General features: G+C 43.3%; 1 protein-coding gene across 2 annotated transcripts in view; it reads right to left on the minus strand.

Moving 5' to 3' along the window:
• jupb (junction plakoglobin b) overlaps positions 1 to 22,699 on the minus strand; it is a 64,140-nt gene that overhangs the window by 28,664 nt on the left and 12,777 nt on the right. For both annotated transcript variants that reach the window (XM_077008241.1, XM_077008240.1), the window contains exons 2-4: positions 3,973 to 4,014; positions 3,145 to 3,309; positions 592 to 848 (exon numbers count right to left, since the gene is read on the minus strand). In XM_077008241.1, the coding sequence (XP_076864356.1) occupies positions 592 to 848; positions 3,145 to 3,309; positions 3,973 to 3,985 (435 nt within the window). In that variant the 5' untranslated portion in view covers positions 3,986 to 4,014. The remainder of the gene's footprint in view (positions 1 to 591; positions 849 to 3,144; positions 3,310 to 3,972; positions 4,015 to 22,699) is intronic.

Raw genomic sequence — 22,699 nt, forward strand, 5'->3', positions numbered from 1 at the left:
ACAAGGCACTTGGGCAAGCACCTCAGTTGGATCTAAGTTGTGTGTGTGTGTGTGTGTGTGTGTGTGTGTGTGTGTGTGTGTGTGTGTGTGTGTGTGTGTGTGTGTGCGTGCGTGCGTGCGTGTGTGTGTGTGTGTGTGTGTGTGTGTGCGTGTGTGTGTGTGTGTGTGTGAAGTGTAATGGAATGCTCTCGTTTACTGGAGTGAGTGAGTCAGTCATGCTGGATGCTTGTAATTACACAATGTACTGGAGGTGAACAATTTTGCGGGTATACACATTCCTAAAATGGTAATGCATGCACCATGTTGATAATTGCAATATAAATTCTTCAAACGTTTAAATAATTTTTAAATGGATTTTTATCCCGTGCTTTAGCAAAGAAGTGCATGAGCACAGAATAAACAAAGCCACTCCAAACTTTAACTCTCTACCCATCTACATGTCATTCTGGTGGTACACATCTAAAGTAGGTCTAAAGTGGATTTGCTGCTGACACACCAGGTGCATCATGGCTTGTCCCAGGAATAGAGATGGTAGCCAGCTGTTGCTGGGGGGGCTTGACCTTCCAGAAACATCCGAGGTGCGTGGCCTACCTGGTCATCATCCGCTAGCAGCTTGGTGAGTTCGGGCACAGCCCGAGTGGCCAGCTCAGCGTCGTCCTGGTAGTTGATTAGGTGGACAATGGCGGTCTTCAGCAGCTGCGAGGGCTCGGCCAATCTCTGCACGTTGCTCTGCTGGGCGGAGTTGCTCTGCGTGGCCACCGCAGGCGTCTCGCCCTCCACAAGAGTCTCGGGAAACATGGCGGCTCGTACGCGCTGAGCTCGGGTGAGGGCATACTGTGCCTCCATGTCTGCAAGCAGGACAGGAAGTGATGTGGTCACACATCCAAAACCTCCCACAAGGATTTCTGCATGTAAATGCACCTCCCACAGTCCCATGTCGACCTTTACTGCCCATCTTTTACGACTCAGTTACTCATCATCTCATATTAGTCTGTCATACTAGTTTTTGCTCCAAGTTTCCTATAAACTGACATGGAAGTGGGGATTTAGTAATAGCTGTGATTACTGCTACGGTTTAATGCTTATCTTTTTAATAGGCACGCCAAGCTACCACCATATTTGTGTAAACTAATCTCTGCTTGCACAAACCAGGGCTCATCAGAATTTTATAATCCATTCTTATCAGTCCTACCTAACATCACCACCACCTCCAAAAAAACCTAATCATCTTGTAATGCTTTACATTATTTACACATTTTTGCAACAGCCAGTGGCACCTCTGGTCGCTCTCGTTCGCTACTGCAAAGGACCAGCTACTGTACAACACCTTTCCAACACACCCGGTCTCTCTCACTCTCTCACCCACACACCTGTCTCTCTATCACCTTCTCATCTACACACCCTGTCTGTCACTCTCTCAACTACATTCATCTCTCACCCTCTCCGACACACCCTATTTCTCTCACCCTCGGTCACCCACACACCTGTCTCTCTCACCCTTTCACCCACATACTTCTCTCTCACCCTCTCACCCACACACCTGTCTCTCTCACCCTCACATCTATCTCTCTCACCCTCTTTCACCCGCACTGTCTCTCTCACCCACATACCTCTCACTCTCACCCGCACACCTGTCTCTCTCACCCTCACACCTATCTCTCTCACCCTCTTTCACCCACACTGTCTCTCTCACCAACACACCTCTCTCACCCTCTCACCCACACTCCTGTCTCTCTCACCCACACACCTGTCTCTCTCACCCATCTCTCTCTCTCTCTCCCTCTCACCTACACGCCCCTTTGTGTCTCACCCACAGCCCTCAAGGGCCCTGCTGTCATTAAAGGTTAAGAACTGTAGCAGAGGACAGAAGGAATGCACTAGGTTTGGTATGACTTTGAGGGCTGTTTTAAAACAACATACTAAAAAGGATTTTCACTGAAGAATCCCCACTTGCTCTTCTGCTGGATCCGATTGGACCAGATTAGCTCTCTACGGGCCCTGGGGTTATTTGTGCCCCCTCGTCCCTAATCCTGCGCTCCCTGAACACCATGCACAAGGCTCAGGAAGTGGAAAATTAATTTCCCTTGAAAGTTTTGGCTCCTTGCAGTGGGCCTCATGAAAGTCACAGATGCAAGCCCGTCTCTGAGCACACTCATCTCACGTAATGTACAAGACTGCAGTACATGACTACTGTCACAAATGTTCCCGTTGGGGCTCCGCCCTCTCTGCCTCCTCCCCTCTTACGTCTTGCCATTGGTCCTGCAAATTCCACCCAAGAACCTGCCCCCGAATATTATTTGCACCTGTCCGTCATTCTTACATAAGGGAATGCAACCAGATCTCAGGCTACTGCATATGCAGATTATGGTTATCTAGAATTTATTTTTATTTATATGTTTATGAGTATGAATTTCATAGATAATAATTTTAAAACCAGAACTGCCATTAGCCTTTTTTAAGTGTCTAGAGTAATTTTTTCAGAATACCAGGAAACATGTCTGTGGAAACTGAACCATATATGGAAGCCCATCTTTAATTGATGTATATTCCTGTTCTCTTTTGCTTGCAGAGACCAGGGCCATTAACGTGTGCCACTAAGCTGCAATTTCTGAGCGTACCTCGTCCTAGTTCCCTGCATTATTGCTGTTATCTGTTATTGACACTGTTCTCGTTTACCCGTTCTGGATTATCGATTTGCCTACTGCATTCACGTCTGTCGTGTTTCAGCTCGAGACCATTATAATGGCCATGCTGCTTAGACTGCCCTTAATAACACAAGCATTCTGTCTCTGGCCCATAAGCAGGACAAACCAGACTGCTGCAGTAGATAATGTACCTAGGGGCTATAGAACGAATTCTAAAAAAAACCCTGTAAAACAAAGGACACACAACATACTCTAGACTGTGTTTAACAACACTGTAACTGTTTATAGTTTATAGTTTCAAATCGGCCCTTAAAGCAGGTTGAGATGTGGATAAGAGATATAGACAAAAATATAGACTGAGAAATATAGACTGAGATGAAAATGAGGAGAGAGAGACAATAGAAAGAAGAATGGTAGACAGTGACACAGAGCGAGAGAGAGAGAGAGAGAGAGAGAGAGAGAGAGAGAGAGAGAGAGAGAGAGAGAGAGAGAGACCAACCTGCGTTGCTCTCTACCACGGTGCAGGTGGCACTGAACTTCCTGTTGCTGCTCTCCGCCTCGTCCTCGTCACGCAGGGTCGTGGCCCCAGACTGGATCCCGGAGTCAGCGGCGTAGTATGTGTGTTGCCATTCCGCCACCTTCACGGCCCCATCAGCTTCACTCACTGCACACACACACACACACACACACACACACACACACACACACACACACACACACACACACACACACACACATACCGAGATGCACCCAGGCACAGCACCTCCACCCCTATACATTTCTGACTAGTCAAAGTTGACAAATTACTATTGGTTCACCCTCTACATTAGTGATTAGTCAACCTTGTGCCGTTTCAGCCCTTGCAGCGATTTAAATAACACAACCGATAGCCCCTTAATAAGACAGAAACCACCTGTTTGTAACTGGGCAGAAATGTAAACGGAACAAGGCATGTTTGCTTTCAGTGACCAGTTGGTTATACTTTCAGTGTTTGATGGTATTAATGGTTAACGACATTAATGGTTAAAACCTTTAGTTTCTGTCTGCCTTCTTTGGACATTATGTTGAGTAAATGTATGCTTCCCAACTATAATGTTGAAATGCACAGTAATATGTTGAGTGTTTCTCGATCAAGGCTGAAAGGACACTAATACTACACTAATACCACACTAATAACCACCCCAATATAAATGTATGTAAATCTCTATAAAGTATTTGCAGGATCTTTATTTTTTGTGGATAATTAGTGGTGTAATCAGTAATGGCCACTTGTCAAACCCAGCCACAAACTCATGCTGCATAGATAACTAGCTTTGCACAAACTTACTTTGCATGGACATCTCCACGGTCCAGTCTGAAAGCCGGCTGTCTGGAAACATAATGGGAAAAGAAAGCTATACACGTGTAGATGTATTTGGGAACTTCAAAAGCACTACACATGTGGCCTAGATTGATCTTGGTTTGACCCCTCAAATGTCTTTCACAGGATTTGATCTGGTTGACAGATTTGGAACACACAGAACACCATTTTGATTTGTTTATTGAGTTTATTGATCTGTCAACAAAGCTCTTGACAATGGGAATAATTTTCCTTTGTTGGAAAACGTGTCAGTAGTACAATTCAAAATGGCTGTTACCGTTCTAAACTATAGTTTTTTCAATCGGTTTGCAGCCAAGACTCAAGAATCAATACGGAGAACAATATTGTACAACAGTAATGGAACAATATATTATTTATACTCTCACCAACCACTTGGCTAAAAAGACCCCTATTGAAGTTGTACAGTTAGCCCCATTCACAGCCTTTAGCAAACACCTTTATCCAGAGAAGCAGTGAACCCTGCAGCACTGTGCAGTAAAAACTTTTACACGTATGAAAGCTCACAGGGGCATGAATCCATGACTTCGATTTTCTTCTACCAGTTGATCACCGGAGCACTCCACCTCATGTGCTGCCACGCATATTTTATATTAGCCACTCAAGTATATCACCATTGGTGAGTTTTTATCTGAGACCCACTGAGAACCACTGCTGACTGGATTATTTTGTGTTGTAGGCCACTTTTTTGTAACCCAGCAGTTTTGTACTAATGATATACAAACTAATGATATACAAACCACTCTATGCAAGCTTAGCACTACCAGGTTCCTGTGCTGCCCCTGTGATGGCTCTTTCTTATACTGACACTGTCATGGTCCTGTGCTCAGATACTGACCAGTGCTAAACTCGGTAAGGCGTGGTAATGAATTGTATGTGACATGCAGAATTGTCTGCCAACAGCGTGCAATTCCTTGCGTGTAAATGCACCTATCAAACAGGAATTCGATGTGGAAGGTAAGTATGTTTCTAATAAAAGTGGTTAGTGAGTACTGAGTATATGTAATATTGGTAATAATATGAAAGGTCAACAGCATGTAGATGATGTTTGTGGTGTACTACTTTACTCTAAATCAGACTGATCAGCTTTTAATCTGATTTTCAGTCATCTGGTATTTTCAGTCAGGTTTGTGTATTACAGGGTTGCCAATTTTCAAGATCACTTGGAGTGAGATTTGAACCTGGAGGGGGTGGCGAGTGTAAATTGTTGATGGAAGGTGTGGCGAACGTAAATTGTTGAGGGTGGGGGGGTGGGGGGGTGGGGGGGGGTGGTTGGCGCCAGAGCGAACTAGTAACTCATTGAATCATAGGTATGGATCAGAGGTAAATAAACTAGATTTTTTTTTCGGCGTGAGAAATCGGATGTGTAACGTGAGAACGAGTGAAGACGGTCAAATGCATGTGTCTCATGCTCAATGCGTGAGAGTTGGCAACCCTGGTATTAATAATACTACAATTCGTCAAGGAAGATATGGGTAAATAGATGGGTAAATAGTCAAGAATTGTTAGTGTGGTGAGGCTCCAATAGATGTACCATATAAAAAACGATTAACATTCAAAATGATATCAATCTACAAAGATCCTTCAAGTCTCATTTGTAGTGATGGAACTCGAAGGTGAAATCAACACACAGGGAATATCAGCTCTAACTGACCAGCGTCGCCCATCTATAGAGGATGATTCAGCAAACATCTAACCCTCATTTGGAAATGTTTTTTTTAAACCAATATCTTTAACAATAAAAGTATAACCTGTGGTGTTTTTTATACACGTGAACGCTGCTTTCTTTGGGTAATGTTTAAATATCATGAAAATTAAAAATACCATGAAGTGAAATGGTATGAATGCAGCTGTTATTTTCTTATTTTTAACCACAAACATCATTTGATGTCTAATATAAAATAATAGACACCTGCTATTCAACATTCATTCAACTGAGACGATAATTACAGCCTAGTTCCTAAAATGATTGGCTACAATTAACTGCAGCAACTGATATTAAATGGTAGCTCAATTTTAATACCACCAAAAAAAATCATCGTTCTTCCAAAGCCACGGTAAATAAGACAAATGAGGGGAGCCAGCATCTGGAGGAGCAGACCTAGATCCTTCAGGCTGCATTAAAGTGAAACCGAGCCGCATGGCATTATACGAGTGTAAACCAAGCTGGTTCTGCAGTTGACCCTGCATTCCAAATAAGTGACAGCATGCAGCACTTCAAAGCCAAGAACACACGCTCGAGACCATCAAACAGTCCTATTTATATCACCGCGGAGGAGAAACTGGTGCACAAGTCCCTGTGGTCCAGCGGGAAGGGAAGCAGAGGCTTCATGATCCGAGCGTCAGAGACGAACGTGGACACAGGTGTGCAAGGGGAGCGTGGGAAGTGGGTGCTGTGTCAAACTGTCCCCACTGAGTGTAATAAGGCCAGGGAGGGGAGACGGCATGAGGAGGACAGGACCGCTTCACAGGAGTGATGTGAAAACGGGTCACTTGGGCTGTCCCTGAGGTGGCAGGAAAGAACAGAGAACCTCACTCCTATTTCTAGAGGAACAGGGTAACCCTCTGTGGGCTGAAAATTCTTTAAATTCAGTTACTCAATGACTGACTTGAATTATGGATATAGAAATAATTTAGCCACTTAATGTCTTCAGACAGCTACAGTAAATGATGTAATGAGGAAAGACATGCAGGCAAAGGAATTCGGTGGCAGTACAGGTCGATCGGTTAAAGCTTTATAATGGAAGGCAATTTTAAATCTTTGTGGATTCTTGTAGAAATTGTCTATTACAATACTGGCTTGGTAAATTCAATAGGTGCTTATCTGTGATTTAACATCCTGGAATGTTCAAGCTTTTTCCCAGAGTGAAGATTCAAAACTCGACAAGTTGGATGAATCCAAACTGGCTTGTTAAATAAAGGTGTCAGACTGAGCTTTCCTACTGAATGTGTGCAACAGCGTGTCGATGCGGGATAAGAGGAACAAAAGACAAATACTACTGAAACAAATTCACACCAAGTGACAGACAGGAGGCATTGTAGTCCAACAATGGTTGGCACTTACAGCTAAACAACACTTTTGAATAAAAATGGTGAATAATGGACAGATGTTGAAAGATTCCAGCAGCCACACAATCTCAAGGGGCGATGCTGTCTTATGACAAAAAAAACCCCAAAAAAACAAAAAAGATAGTGCTGAAGGCACCTCAAAGTTTCCAGATGGAATAAGAAAATATGCATGACAGATTTGAAACATTATAGAAATGTGAACTGTGTGACACTGTGAGCGTTCCTACTCACAGTAAAAAAAACGACTGAAGATATTCCTTGTTTCAGATTGCACATACTAAAACTGGCATGAAATTAAAACAGTGAATAAACAGTGATTGACCTAACTTAACACTTATACTTTTACAGTAAATGCACAAAAGAAATTATTCTATGTTGTGTCCACGCTGTCAGCAGCACTGCTGCTACTATGTACCTGTTCACCCCTACCATCCTTGGCATGAACTTCCTCCACCTGCGAACTCCATCCTTGCTGACAAGCCAAAGAAATAAAACTTTACTTCAGGGCCATTACAGTTCCTGTATTTCAGTTATTATTTCAGTCTTCAGCTCATCTGATGCTGGTCAACACAACTTGTGTACCAACAATATGGTCAATGTAAGTCCTGCTGTGCCACTCACTAAATAATGCTTCTGATTTATATAAGCGTGGTGCACATCTGAACTGACTCATCCTCTCGCGTCTTCGTCCTCTCTCATCTTCGTCACTGCCTTTCTACATCCCTTCTCTTTCATCCATTCCACTTAAAATGAATCACTGTTTTCCTTTCACTGTGTCACTCTCTCTCTCTGCCTGTCCTAATCTCTCACCCTCTCTTGAGGACATAAGGCATCTGGGAAATTGCTTTTTTAATTGTTGTTATGATGCCGACCGGCCTGCATTTTCTGGAACCATTAATTACAGCTAAGCTGCGATGGTGGTGCTCTCTCTCACACACAAATACATACGCATATATATATATATATATATACACACACCTACACACACTTGTGTAACTTGTGCAATACTATAGCTAAGCAATACTGTGGTTATATAGATACGCCAGGCCCTAACCTAACCTTGCCTCCATAATGACCATCACACTCTCTCTCTCTCTCTCTCTCTCTCTCTCTCTCTCTCACACACACACACACACACACACACACACACACACACACACACACACACACATACACACAGAGAGAGACTGAATTTTGACACCTTAACTATCTTGCTAACCATCTTTAGTTAATTAAAAGGCACTTAAAGCCAAGAGTTGTTCTAAATGATAAATAGCTCTTCTTAAAACACTCTGGGAAATATGCAGATGGATGTGCGCATCCATTAACCAGATATTATTAAAATATGCATGACTTAGGACTTCTGTACACTACACAGAGTACAACAGAGTACATTAAAATAACAATATTACAAGCACAAATTGGAAGTGTGTCATTGAAAGGTCAAAGGCAAAGTGCTGCAATTTTACTTTCTGCTATAGGATAGAATGAGCAAACAAGGCCTTCTGATGTCATGTGAGTTTAAGCTGTCATTCTGCTCTGGCCTGCTGTAGAAGTGCAGTCTGCAAAGGTCAGAGGCCGTTTCAACTAACGGGATCGAGCATGCTGCCCCGAAGGGCGGTCTGCAGCTCTCACGCAGTCAGAAGCACAGGGAAATGTTTATGACGTGGGTTTCTCACGCAGTAAGAAGCACAGGGAAAGATTTATGACGTGGGTTTCTCACGGGGTAACGTTTATGACGTGTGTTTCTCACGCAGTCAGAAGCACAGGGAAACATTTATGACGTGGGTTTCTCACACAGTCAGAAGCACAGGGTAACATTTATGACGTGGGTTTCTCACGCAGTCAGAAGCACAGGGTAACGTTTATGATGTGGGTTTCTCACGCAGTCAGAAGCACAAGGAAACGTTTATGACGTGGGTTTCTCACGCAGTAAGAAGCACAGGGAAACGTTTATGATGTGGGTTTCTCACGCAGTCAGAAGCACAGGGAAATGTTTATGATGTGGGTTTCTCACGCAGTCAGAAGCACGGGGAAACGTTTATGACGTGGGTTTCTCACGCAGTCAGAAGCACAGGGAAACGTTTATGACGTGGGTTTCTCACCCAGTCAGAAGCACGGGGAAACGTTTATGACGTGGGTTTCTCACGTAGTCAGAAGCACAAGGTAACTGGCAGAATTCAAATAAACAGAAATATAACTGTTTCTGAACCTGAGAGGCCAAACTGCCGAGCTGGTGCGTGCATGCATTTGTGTATGTGTGTGTGTGTGTGTGTGTGTGTGTGTGTTCCCAGTGATGTAGCTGATTTTAGCAATGCTATATATAAATCAGCAGATGTCATATCTTTTATATACTTTCATATTTTCATTTTCATCAAGCCATAGGCTTTGTTTTTACTAACAAGGCTCTGAGATGCGTGCGAATTACCAGTGAGTCAGCAGACACTGATCAACCCAGCTGATGCACAGTTTTTTCAAATATGTACCTATCATATCAGTATATATGTACATGTCCAGTGGAAAGTTTGGGAACAAACCTCCGTTTTCCTCTCTCTGGAGCCTGGAGTGAGACCCAGCTTCTGCTCAAACCCAACACCATTCAGCATTCCTAAATCCCCATGAATTTTCCTGTGCCATGCCTGGTGGTCTGCACAGGCAACCTGCTCTGGGCCCAACTGAACAGCACAGTCTGAACCTGCAGGAGCAGCTCAGCCACACACAGGCAACACACGGAGTGGAAGACCGTCAAGTTCCAGAAAACGAAAATCCACATCTCAGACAAGAACTTTCTACTTCACATTAGGGAGATATATTGAACACCACATAAGCAGCCATAACCGATATAAACAACTGTATACAACAACCATGACTGTGAATATTATAAACAAATAAACTGCTATGAGAAACCTTATGGAATATATGCAGAATGCAAGCATGTAAGGTTTCAGTGCTTATTGAACACTGGGGGAAGGTACATAGGATGCCATATGCATTTAATCAGTAAATTTGTGTTTAAATACATAATCACAATGATCTGAGAGTATATGGATCAATCCAGAATCAATTCTCCACTATTAGTCCCTGTAAATATAGCAAAGTTTTGTTTTAAGGTACAAACATTGAAGAGAAGCAACTGAACCTTGGGAAACGTATTCTACAGAAAGACAGTGAACACTGCTGAATTATAGCAATTCCCCTTACTCTTCAAAACTCACAAAAATCCTCATCTACAGTTCACTTTAATCTAGAAATAAAAAGAGTCAAACTTAAAGCAGGGTAGAAAGCCCGAAGTAAAAAAAGACCCACAGGGATACTGTACATCCTTAGGATCTAGATCAAGTTAAAACAACCAGATTCAAGATGTCAGAAGTGATATGGATTTACCTCAGACCTAAAGACATATTGCACACTAGTGTGAAATAAACAAAGGTGCTCTGGCCCTGAAATGACAATCATCACCGTGACGATGTGACACTGTGGCGCTGTGGCACAGACCATAAGGCTGATAAAGTATGGACCCAGCAAGCCCAGTTAGGTCAAAGAAATCACTGCTGATCTTAGGAAAGTCCCACACTTAATTACAGCACACACAGACAAACATGCACTACATTTCTATATTCAATGTAGGTTTATTTTTCCTACTATAGTTATATTCTTAATGCTTATAGCGTTTATTTCTTGCCTTTGTTTAAAATCATTTCTACTGCCCCTTACACTCACTCCATTTCTTACCCATTATTCCTACCTCTTTCATCTTATTACCCTGATAATATGGTGTAATCAGCATCTCTACTTGACTAGAGGCATTCACCCTGCCACGTTCTTGCTGGTATGGAAGGCTAGGGGACGTCTAAAAGAGGTGGGGCTGGGCCAAAGAGGTGGAGTTGTGTGAAAGAGGTGGGGTCTGGGCCAAAGAGGTGGGGCTGTGTCAAAGAGGTGGGGTCTGGGCCAAAGAGGTGGGGTTGTGTCAAAGAGGTGAGGCTGTGTCAAAGAGGTGGGGTCTGGGCCAAAGAGGTGGGGCTGTGTCAAAGAGGTGGGGTCTGGGCCAAAGAGGTGGGGTTGTGTCAAAGAGGTGGGGTCTGGGCCAAAGAGGTGGGGTCTGGGCCAAAGAGGTGGGGTCTGGGCCAAAGAGGTGAGGCTGTGTCAAAGAGGTGGGGTCTGGGCCAAAGAGGTGGGGTCTGGGCCAAAGAGGTGAGGCTGTGTCAAAGAGGTGGGGCTGTGTCAAAGAGGTGGGGTCTGGGCCAAAGAGGTGGGGCTGTGTCAAAGAGGTGGGGTCTGGGCCAAAGAGGTGGGGTCTGGGCCAAAGAGGTGGGGCTGTGTCAAAGAGGTGGGGCTGTGTCAAAGAGGTGGGGCTGTGTCAAAGAGGTGAGGCTGTGTCAAAGAGGTGGGGCTGGATTACATTATAAGAGGCATGTCATGGCAAACCAGGCGTGTCTACGCCATCAGTTTGGAGCCAACAGCACAGAATGCAGCATATGCTGCATATAAAAAAAACTTTGAAAACACATCAGCAATTGTCACATTAAACATTCCAATTACCAAACATTTGCCTTTGCTCTTGGAGAAAGAAACCAGAGCACCTTTGGCAGGAAAACATGCTTCTAACTGCCAGTGTATTCAAATGACTGAACCCAAACTAACACACACCAAAACACACAATTACAGGACACACACACATTACAGTGAACATTCTTACATTCAGTGTAGGTTTATTTTTACCTATTCCAGGTGTGTCCTACTATAGTATTTTCTTATATTTTCTAACTGCCCCTTGCTCGCTCTTATCTCATAATCTCATCACCCTCATATCATGCTAACAACAGAACACACCACTGACCTTTACTTATAGGTATTTTGATATTGTTTTTCAATTCAAAAGATTCTCTCTGAGTTTAATTCTGTCTCTGAGTGATAGAGAAAGAGAGAGAGAGAGAGAGAGAGAGAGAGAGTGTGTGTTAGTGCTTGCAGTTAAGAGCTGTAACAGAAGGTTTGAAGGCCACTGGAGAGGCCCTGTGGCCTGAAATAATGCAGTCAGGAAAGAACATAAACAAGGGCGGATGTGTGTATTTTTTGACCATTGTTCTAAAGAAGGGCATCGGCCTCTTTTACCACGGCGACCTCATGTCCACTACATTCTCCTCTCCCGCTCTGTCCCTCTCTTTCCTGACGGCTTCACCTTCACCTGGTTTGGGCCCCAACACTCCATTTCTCGTTATGCGTTATCCATTGCTCTCTTTTTTTTTTTTTTTACTGTGCCATCATGCGTGGATGCCACTGCACTGTCAAGCAAGTCAGGGGCCTGAGAGAGCAGAAGGGTGAGGGCCCCACGCTCTCCACACTGCACCTCCGAGCTGCAGGCATTACGTCCACTGGTGCTCCATCCCAGCCATGTGGCCAGCTGAATGCCCTACACTAATTTAGAAAAAAGTACAAACAACATACCAAACTGTAGATGAAAGTAAATTAGGCAGGAAGTAAGAAATGACTTTTACAAGACAGCCCAGTAAAGAAACTGACTGCTTTAAGACAAGCTTCAAAATATCGCTGAACTGTGCTGCACACAAACACTACGCATACACATTCCACCGACATGCCCAGTAAGCACATATCCTCTGGCACTTCCTCAGACACTGGTTTACCTCTTACTTCAGACGCCCCAACTGTATACTTCTTAGTGTTGGCCTTTGTGTAACCCTGCCCTGCATGAGTTCTCTCTGCACTAAGGGCTTGTTAACTGATGACTTGAGTCAGGTGTGTTGTGGCAGGACACCGCTCTAGAGAAATACAACGATTACTACAGCGCAGAACCTCTGTAAACTACTGTCCCGGCTCCAACATGCCTGATTCAGCCCATAAACAGGGTGATAGATGAAGTGTATGAAAATAAGCTCATGAGGAAACACTAAACTGTACAGTGTTGTGGGGAGGAATGCTTCTGGATGAGCTCCTTGTAACTCAAGGACTTCCTAACCCTACACACACACACACACGCGCGCACACACACACGCGCACACACACACACACACACACACACACACACACACACACACACACACACACACACACACACACACACACACACATACACACACACAGCTCCCTTGACAAGGCCTAAGGCTTGGTGCTGCAATCGAGGATGTTTTCAGGGCTCCCAGAACTGAACAGTGCCATAGCAGCAGACCTGTCAGGATTTTTGACCTTCACCTTACTGCGGCAGCAGTGTCGAGGGAGATATGGGTTTGGTGTACCAGCATGAGCCTGTAAATGTAAATCAGTGTGTGTGTGTGTGTGTGTGTGTGTGTGTGTCTTTAAGACAATGGTTTACATAACTACAGCACGTGGGTTTGTTCAATCTAACACACTGCTCACCCTGTTGTAATGAGTACATTATGTCTATGTTTACTGTTTTAATGCCACAACCATTCAGTATATACTTTTGCTATTCAACTCAGTATTTACATGGAAGTGTGTATTACCTTTTTTAGTTTGATTTATTATTAAATTATAGAAAAGGGGGAGGGGTCTGTAGAGTAGGGCTCTGAAGAGGACGAAGGTTCAGCAAGGAAAGGGGTGGGTTTCAAAGAGGAGGGGGAGGGGCTCTATAGAGGAAGGGGAGGGCTCCATAGTGAAAATAGAAGAGGAGCCTTATGTAGAGCAGGATGTGAGCTTCTTAGAGGAAGGGGAGGGCTCTGTAGAACAGGAAGTGAGCTCCTTAGAAGAAGGGGGCTCTGTAGAGAAGGGTGACAATGCACTTATGGTGACTGTAGCAGATGGGCTGGCAGAGAATCCGTGCCTGCCAGACTCCCGGAGCTGATCTGAAGATTCTGTGATCCCCACTCACTTGGACTCTGATTACAGAGCCTCTGACATTCTCTGCACCCCACAGGGGACGGGACGGGAGGGAAGGTGTATGAAGCTTGCTGGGGAAGATACTGTCACAGTGGCAGACCTACGCTTTGGGTTTTTCAGCTAGATATAAATACAATAGCTGCTCTTAAAATAGGACTTAGAATAAGTATTACAAGTAACATCCGAATTTGGATCAGTTTTATTTGCAAGGTATGTTACACAAATGAGGAATTTAACATAAATTCAGATAAACCTACTGCACTACTTAATGTTTTGCAGAGAGTGCACAGAATAGGGAGTAAACTAGACTGTTTATACTTCAATAGTAATGCAGAAGGATGTTTAAACAGCACTTCTGACTTCGTACTTATGAGTAAGGATGTGAGAGACATGCCCATGTGTTATATATAGTATGTGTAGTTTATTACTTTGTGAAGTGTTTGTGCATAGATACAGTACCAGCTTTGATAATACTAACGGCGCATTTGACTAGTGCAAGAAATAAAGTTATATGCTGCAGTGAAGTGCAAGAAATAAAGTTATATGTTGCAGTGAAAGGGGACTATGTCATAAGTGAGTTAGTTGTGCAGCTAGCAAGATCATTTTAAAATTCAACACAGTCGACAGTTTGTGATTCACGTTAAACCACCTGGTTAGTGTGTGTTTGTTCAAGCATTCCAAATGAACACTTAACAGTGTTGCCAATTCCATGCTGAACCTCTCTGTCATTATATTCAACTTCCTTAAACATTTGCTTATGATCCTGTGTATGTGTGTTAGACGTTTCCAGATCTGATTAACCTGTGCGGTTGAACCAAAGGGGCTGCTTTGTGAAAAACACCAATAAATTTGAACCCCTTTATTATGCTTTTAAGAACAGTAGTAAATGAGAAGGAAATGCTGCCGGTGTGTTTCTGGAATCGGGGTGTTTAGTCAAACACAACAGCAGTGCACTGTGGTACAAGTCACACTGTGACTCAGGAATTTGCCAGGGCCAAGGTACCGCCAGGATAAACTGTAAATGCGATTCAGAAACAGTCCTCTCAGCAGAGCAGTCATTGGGCTGTCTGCAGTTGACAAAGCAGTGTCAGTGCAGGTGGCAAACAGCCACAACAACTCCCAGCACCAATGACAACTCCCAACACCAATCACGATTCTCTCTCCCATTGCAACAAGCAGCTCTAAACCTCAGTAAACACAGACTGGTCCACTGGGGGTTTGGAGTTTCAGATGCAATCGATAGGCAGTGCATTCCACCACGTTTAAATAGATTAGGTATCCACTAATGGTTTTACAAATGGTGGTTGATTCGCCCTGGTTTCAAAATGGCTTTATACAACGGAAAAAGACTAAAGACAATATGTCGTCTCATAAGGTCCCTGTGATGACAAAAGCTGTGCCTGCTAGGCATTCAACGCCCAAGAGCAATTTCTGATATAATGAGAGGAACTTGAGATATCTGGCGATTAGTGCATGAAGATAAACTTCACAGCCCTCTTAAACACAGGAATCAAGGGACAGAACCCTCAGGGCAGGCCAGCTGAAGCCATCTCAAAGTGTTCGCTCAGTGCTGTTACTGAAAATATCAGGAAGTAGGAGACCCTAGGGAGAGATTAAACACCCACGGAAAGAGCCAGGGGAAGGCATGAGGAAGTAACATATCTGAAGTGTGCGGCAGATTGGAGACCACCAGCCAGGCACCGATTTATGTCTAAATGAAAAATGAGGTGAACCAGTAGATGGGCTTTGTTCACTCTGTAAGATAAGTTGCAGTTGGGTTCAGCTGGGAACAACTGGGTACGTTTGGGTACAGTGAGGAGCAGTGGTAAGAGATTACTCCATTTGCAATTTACAACTATTACAAGATTGACTAAATAAACTTCTTTTTTTTTTTTACTGGCCCCAGGAATGCCCCAAAGGCCCGCTGGTTAACCTGCAATACAGAGGATGTTAAAATGCAGTGGCCATAAGAATACAATGACAGAGCCAAACCTGAGAGCTCTTAAGTAACAGGTAATTCTTTGTCCGCATGCTTATCTACCCCGTCGCCTGGCAAGAACATCGCCCTGGGGAGAACCTCTGGCAGAGAAAATCATCAAACATTTCAAGGCCAGGTAACAAATGATCTCTGTCAAAGTTAAAGGGGAAGAACGGTCTTTGCAATGCTATTAGTTCCGAGCGTTTAGAAAACAAGGGTCGTTTGTTGCCTGCCGCTGTCATCAGCCATTTAGGCTGAGAGTAGGTTTACTCAGGACTCATTAAAAATCGCCCACAGATCGAGGTGGCTCTGTGAGGTGGCCGACGCAGGATCTTCAGCACCTCAACACACTTCTGCACTTCAAAAGCAAAAGCTTCCTCCCTCCAGGGACACCACAAAGATTATCGTCCACAGCAAAAAAAAAAAAAAAAACCCTTTCATCATTCACTTCAGAAATGCTAGCGGCAGCATGACGTTGGTATCCGCAGCTAAATTTAGTTGATAAAACTGCACTGATATCAAGAATAGCTTTTTAACTGTGATGCTCGACGTCCCCTTGAAGCCTTGCTAGCTAATGAGGAGGAGAAGGAAGTGATGGATGAGCTTCTGAACTTCCTGATAGACTCCCATTTCACAAACAACAGCTTTAACACAATGGAATAAACCCTCTGATTCTAATAGGCTCACAAGCAGACACACACACACACACAAGCACACACACATATCAGCGGGGTGACAGAAGCTTTTTCATCTGTCTTCCCCTTAATCCGATCCCTTTACTGGCCACGTTCAAATGCAGCAGGTGGATGTGACGGATACGCGTCTCGGCTGCCTGTGATACAGCAAGCCGTGCCTGTTCAAAACAATCGCCGCTCCTGTCTCCAGACACACGTCACGGAGCCTTCCTCCTGCGTGAACCACCAGAGCCGGTCTAATTAGCGTAAACCTCATTCAGAGACTACCAGCTCCTGCTTATCGCTCAGCTCAAAGCCACACGCCGGCTTATTAGAGAAACAAACACCGTAGCAGAGGAGAGGAGCCAGTGACCCGGAGAAGCTCAGAGCGCGTGTGCATGATGGACGGCCTTGCGTCAACACAGAGCGAAAATCCTCGTCACCCACAAGGCTCCCTAGTTCCATGTCAGCGTGGAGCTTTTCCCAAAGGTCTGCCGTGCGGGGGCGGTGAATGGTGAACACCGCAGTGAAACCTAAGACAACTCAGAAAACCAACAGACCGCAGACAGAATGCTTCTCATTGCAGTACCTGTCTATTATATAGTGAGGTCTGGTCAAGGGAGTGACTCAGCCAGTAAGTGTGTCAGGTGTAGTGTGAGTTAATGGGGCTGAAGTTCCACAGTGCCTGTTGATAAAGGGCAGCAGCTCTAACTGAAAGTGAATATGTTACAGCAATCTTAATTCCACATGTTGTTGACCTCCAGTAATAAGCTCAGGTGCTGTACTAGTAAATTATTTGATTGGTCTTACTAACAGCTGCATAGGAATTACATGATGCAGGTGCTAGCAAGCTTAGTTTGGTAATTGGTTTGGTAAATGTGCAACCTCTTACAGGAACATCAATTCATGTGGTTAAAACCTGTGTCCCTATAAAATCTAGATATGTCCAGAAGCTAGTTTGCAAAATAGGGAGAGCTATTATAGCTAACTGCAATCAGCAATGAATCAGCATCAGAAAAAACAGCCGTCAGACAAGCTGGGGAACTAGCGTGGCACATTTTCATTGTTTCATAGAAACAGCATGGCCAACATGGCCAGCATGGCAGCAGTTAGAACGCATGACAACAGAGTGTCCCTGTTTCACCTCATCTTTGGGAAAATAAATAAATAAATAAAAAATTGCTACTCAATGAAACACTGCAGATGCCTTCAGAGTTGAGCATAGCTAAACAGTTTAGAAGCAATAGGATGAAACACCAGTCAGTAAAAACAAACCCAAACAAATAAACAATACAGTAAGGTCATAATGGGCTAATATCCAATCAGTTACCTCTTACTAAGTCATTTTCATCTGATTGTGCAATAGCCATACCAAAACTGACTCTATATTTGTGTTTTATTGAAACGTGCCAGTCAGTGTTTGTAAGAGTACTGCATAATTTATTATAATAAAAACAACAGAACGTCATATTGGCCAATCCCTAGGGGAGGTAGGCAATACATCAAGGTTTTCTGTGTTTCTGTGAAGACTTTATTACTGTGAACATCAGTTCCTTACGAACTAAACTACACCTATTTGCAGTCTGCTGCTAGGCCTTCGTCATTATTGTCATTCTTCGTCATGCTTCGAACGAAAGGCGACTGCCATCTGCCTCACGAAGCCAGCCGAGAGCCACCATGGATCAGGAGTCAAACCTGTATCAGCACATTCCTTTATGCTATACCTTAAATTAAATGAGAATTATTGACAGTTATGTTTGAATCAAAGCCAATGAGATGTGAGATGGGGTGAGGTACCTATCCCTTGCCATCACCGCTGAATACACCCTCTAACCAAAAGATATCTCACTAAGTATACAGGACCCTGACATTGCTGCCTACACTTGACAACCCAATAAATCAAAAGCTTTGTATTCGCAGGGACTGGTCCATGGCTTCATTTCACTGGAATGTTAGCTTGGCCAGTTTGCAGGCAGACAGTATGCTCCAAGCATTGTTCAGGTGTGGGCACTTTGAACATGGCCTGATAACACGTCTGTGAAATTACTCTCATCTGTCACGAAATTGGATCTAATGAACAAATCTAACCAAATGCAAGTTCGCAATAAATTAAAGTACAATATTCAAACACCCCATTAAAAGAACTATTCTATTATCTCAGTTAAATCTGTCACAAGAAATATGTCAAAAAAAATCTGAATAACTCAAATAATCCTTAGAACCTTACCAGTAACTCAAATAATCCTTAGAACCTTACCAGTAACTAAATCTGGTAAAACTGACAAGAACAACCACATGACGAGTACACATGCACATACACAAACATAAAGAGAGGCAAGGAAATTGTTAGAATTTTGATTACTATAGCTTCAACACAGCTTATACACTTCTCTATAAATAAACACCTTCCCTTGTCTGTGACACGTAGTAATTACACACCCCCAACACCTCTCCCAGATCATCTCAGGAAATGGAGCATGCCAAGCAGCCAGGTGTGATTGACTACAGCAAATTAAATGAGAGCAAATGAATTCTGCAGATAAGGTGAAAAAAGCTTTCAATAGATTCCTTACACTGAATAATTTTCGATACACTGAGAGTTTTCGATACATTAACATCAACTAATTTGGAAGTTGCTAATGTAATGACCTTGTAAAAGAGGTCAGACAGTGTCTAAACTGCATGTGTGCCAGTCACAGAAAGGGCCCAAACACTTGGGTGTGCCTAGAAGGAGAATTTCAATGCCAAGACCACGTTCGGTGCAAACTAGGGTTGCAACGGTATGAGATTTTCACGGTATGATAACCGTCTCAGGAAATACCGTGGTATCAAGGTTATCACGGTATCACAGTTTGTTACATATATTATTAAAATATACACTGACCCTTAAAGAAATTGCAACAAAAGTTTTTTTTTGTTCAATGAACTATTTATTGTAGAAACCTGGAACTACTGTATACAAAATGTCTCCTTTAAAAAAAAACAAGCTGTACACCTGTTTATATAAATACTGCAAAATTAGAGAAACCTAAATCATGGATTTCAGTAGGCCTACAATTATTTAAGTTTAAATTATTTAATATCTGATGCACTGAGCCTGGGTTAGTGTCTGATCAACAACTGTTGTAAACGTCCGTTTTACTGCCAAGTTGGAATATAACCAGATACTGCAGAAAGAGAGGATTTATTTCTGACATGATCCTCACAATACAGGGTTGCCAACTCTCACGCATTGAGCGTGAGACACACGCATTTGACCGTTTTCACACGCTCTCACGCCACACTTCCGATATCTCACGCCGAAAAAAAAATCCAGTTTATTTACCTCTGATCCACATATATGATTCAATGAGTTACTAGTTCGCTCTGGCGCCAACCACCGGCAATCGACAGATCGCAATATAACACTTAATTTGTGTCCATTTTACGTCCCCCACCCCTGTCAAGCGAACGTCAAAAGTTGGCAAACTTGCAATAGAGATTTCTATTTTAAGGCTTTCACACCGAGTCTGGTTTTAACATATGAAAAACAGGCACGTCAGAATTTGGAAATGAAATCATGTAAATTAATGGTGTCTTTCACATCCAGTGAAAGCAAAGACCTTAAAAAGCTAGGTTTATACTTTCGCGAGTGACCGTAGCGTGCGACTCCGCACACCTCGCACGAACGGCGGAAGCGTTACACCCCTCAAAAACGGGAAGGAACATTTACCTGACGAATTTTAATGTTGCTTTGTGTTTCAGGTTTGAAAACTGCTGACATTTAGGCTGAAGTACTTGAAAATGCTTGAAATTGTAACTACTTCATTTCACAACAAACAGCTGTCTGACTGAACATTTTTGTATTACGTTAACAAATACGAGCCTCTTGTAATTCCAGGGCGAAAATGTATAAATATTTAACTTAATTAATGTGCTGGGAAATATTGAAATGGACCTTGAAAGTGATGTACAAGTGCTTTAGTTCCACCTTGTATAGGTGTATGAACCCGGCAAACATGGCTTTGTTCGTTGCGCTGAGGCGAGGCGCGCGCAAAGTTTCGAGAGGTGCACGACTTCGCGAATCGACAGCACGCGAGACCCACTTACGGCATTTTCGCCGCTGATTTTAGTTTAGCCTTTTTTTTTTGTTAAAAAACTGTTAAGTCTGATGCACTTTCTGGCATTCTCACCGCTGTGTACTGAGTAACTGAACCGGAGCAGAGTTGCGCATGCGCGGGTGAGTTTCTCCGCTGGCTTGCCTTTTACTGGTAATAAGCAAACGCACACGGTATGATAACCGTGCATTTTAATAACGTGGTATACCGTGAAACCGGTTACCGCTGCAACCCTAGTGCAAACCAAGAAAAAGCCCCTCAGTCAGACAGACCCTGGGTTGAAAGTTCACTATTAGACTCTAGCCGTCACTTAAACAGGAATACTGGTAACCTTAGAACCCAACCAATGACTAGATGACAATGGATGTAAACATTTCAGAAACAAATCTCAGGCCTGTAACAGCTGATCCAGACTGAGTGACGAGTCTGACTTTGTTTCCCAGACAGTGATCATCTCCTTCCACACCACCGCTTATGATTACAATACTGTTGACCCCAAGTCACCTAATTACTGAAGTCATTACAGACACACATCTTTCTGAGGTCATGAAAAACAACAAATAATGATGATATCACAGCTGTCACAAGAAACTTCATAACAACTAGCCTGAAAAAAACCTGGTTTCTCAAGTTTAGGCCTAATTATCACTGAGCTATAATGCGCTCAGAGCTGTTTATCTAAAGCTCTCAAAAAACAGAAGAAAAAACATGGTGGTCACACAGGGCACAATTAGCTTCAAACTCAAATCGAAAATATCAAAAACCGAGAGGTTTGTCTTGCTGTCAGAGCAACATGCAATTGCCAATAATTTATATCAAATGTACTAACAAAACTAGCAGATACTCTTTATACCAACAAGTGTTTAGAAGTTCCCAGGTGGCACCACTTTACGACTGAGCAAACCCCATTACAGTTTAGCTCCCATTGTCAGATGTTCCAGTAATGTTTTATAATACAGCCTGCATTTTACAGGGGACTTACAGGAACAGCAGAAGACAACAAGACATTGAGGATCAAGAGAGTAGCAACTGGGAACTTACAGTGCATCTTTCTGACATTTACAGTTATTTCCTGGAACTTAGGCTGGAGCGTCCTTGTATGATGTGCAATACAAAACAAATATTTCTGACTTTTGCAAATTGCCAAAGGCAGTGGTGACAACTGATTTTTTATGTGTACGAGTTTTGCAGACAACCTTCACCTTCACTCCAGGGATTTATTTTGCTGACGTTTTCTACTTCATTGTATGATTTTGAATAAGAACACATGGAGAAATGGCTCAGTACTTTTGAAAATGAGCACCTAGCAGGCACATTCATCCAACCCTGCGGCAGTTCCCAATGGGCAGGCTGAAGTGGAGAGGAGTTGTAACTCTTTAACACGGTCAGATGCGGAAGGCTTGCATTGTCATCCTTGAAGATACGCTGTATGTTCTGGGAAATTACATGGTAAATGGCAAGAAGTCAAACTGTGAAACCTCATTACAAATGCTGCATAATAAAGGGTTGCACTGTATTATAAAGTGCTACCGATGTTTTGGACACATTGTAATACCTCAGGCATGCCAGGTATGAAGTCAAGAGCCTTTGTGTGCCATGCTTGTAACTGCAACCCTCGCATCAGGCTGTAGGTGCAAGTTCAAATGCAACTTTGAGAAACAAGGAACGGGTTGGAACCACAGGCCAAGCCAGGCCGACTCACATCCAAACGGGATGCTGAAGCATAACCGACGATCAGTGAACCATCAGTGAGCCATCAGTGAGCCAGTGGGCCTTGCTGCTACCAGAGGCTGATTTCAGATGAATTCTTTAAACAAGCTTTCTATGACTGATAGCCATCATCAAACACGTTATCAGAATCAGCCATAACAGTTTGTTTCACTGTTTAATCTCAAGGCCAGTCAACGCAGTCCGTATATTAGCTGATGAGCCACCACAAATGACTTTTCTCAGGGATGAACGAGTTTCACATCCAGCCCAAACCTTTACCAGGATTTCCACTTTACCTG

The sequence above is a fragment of the Brachyhypopomus gauderio genome, chromosome 6, assembly GCF_052324685.1.
Source record: "Brachyhypopomus gauderio isolate BG-103 chromosome 6, BGAUD_0.2, whole genome shotgun sequence".
Classification (NCBI taxonomy): Eukaryota; Metazoa; Chordata; class Actinopteri; order Gymnotiformes; family Hypopomidae; genus Brachyhypopomus; species Brachyhypopomus gauderio.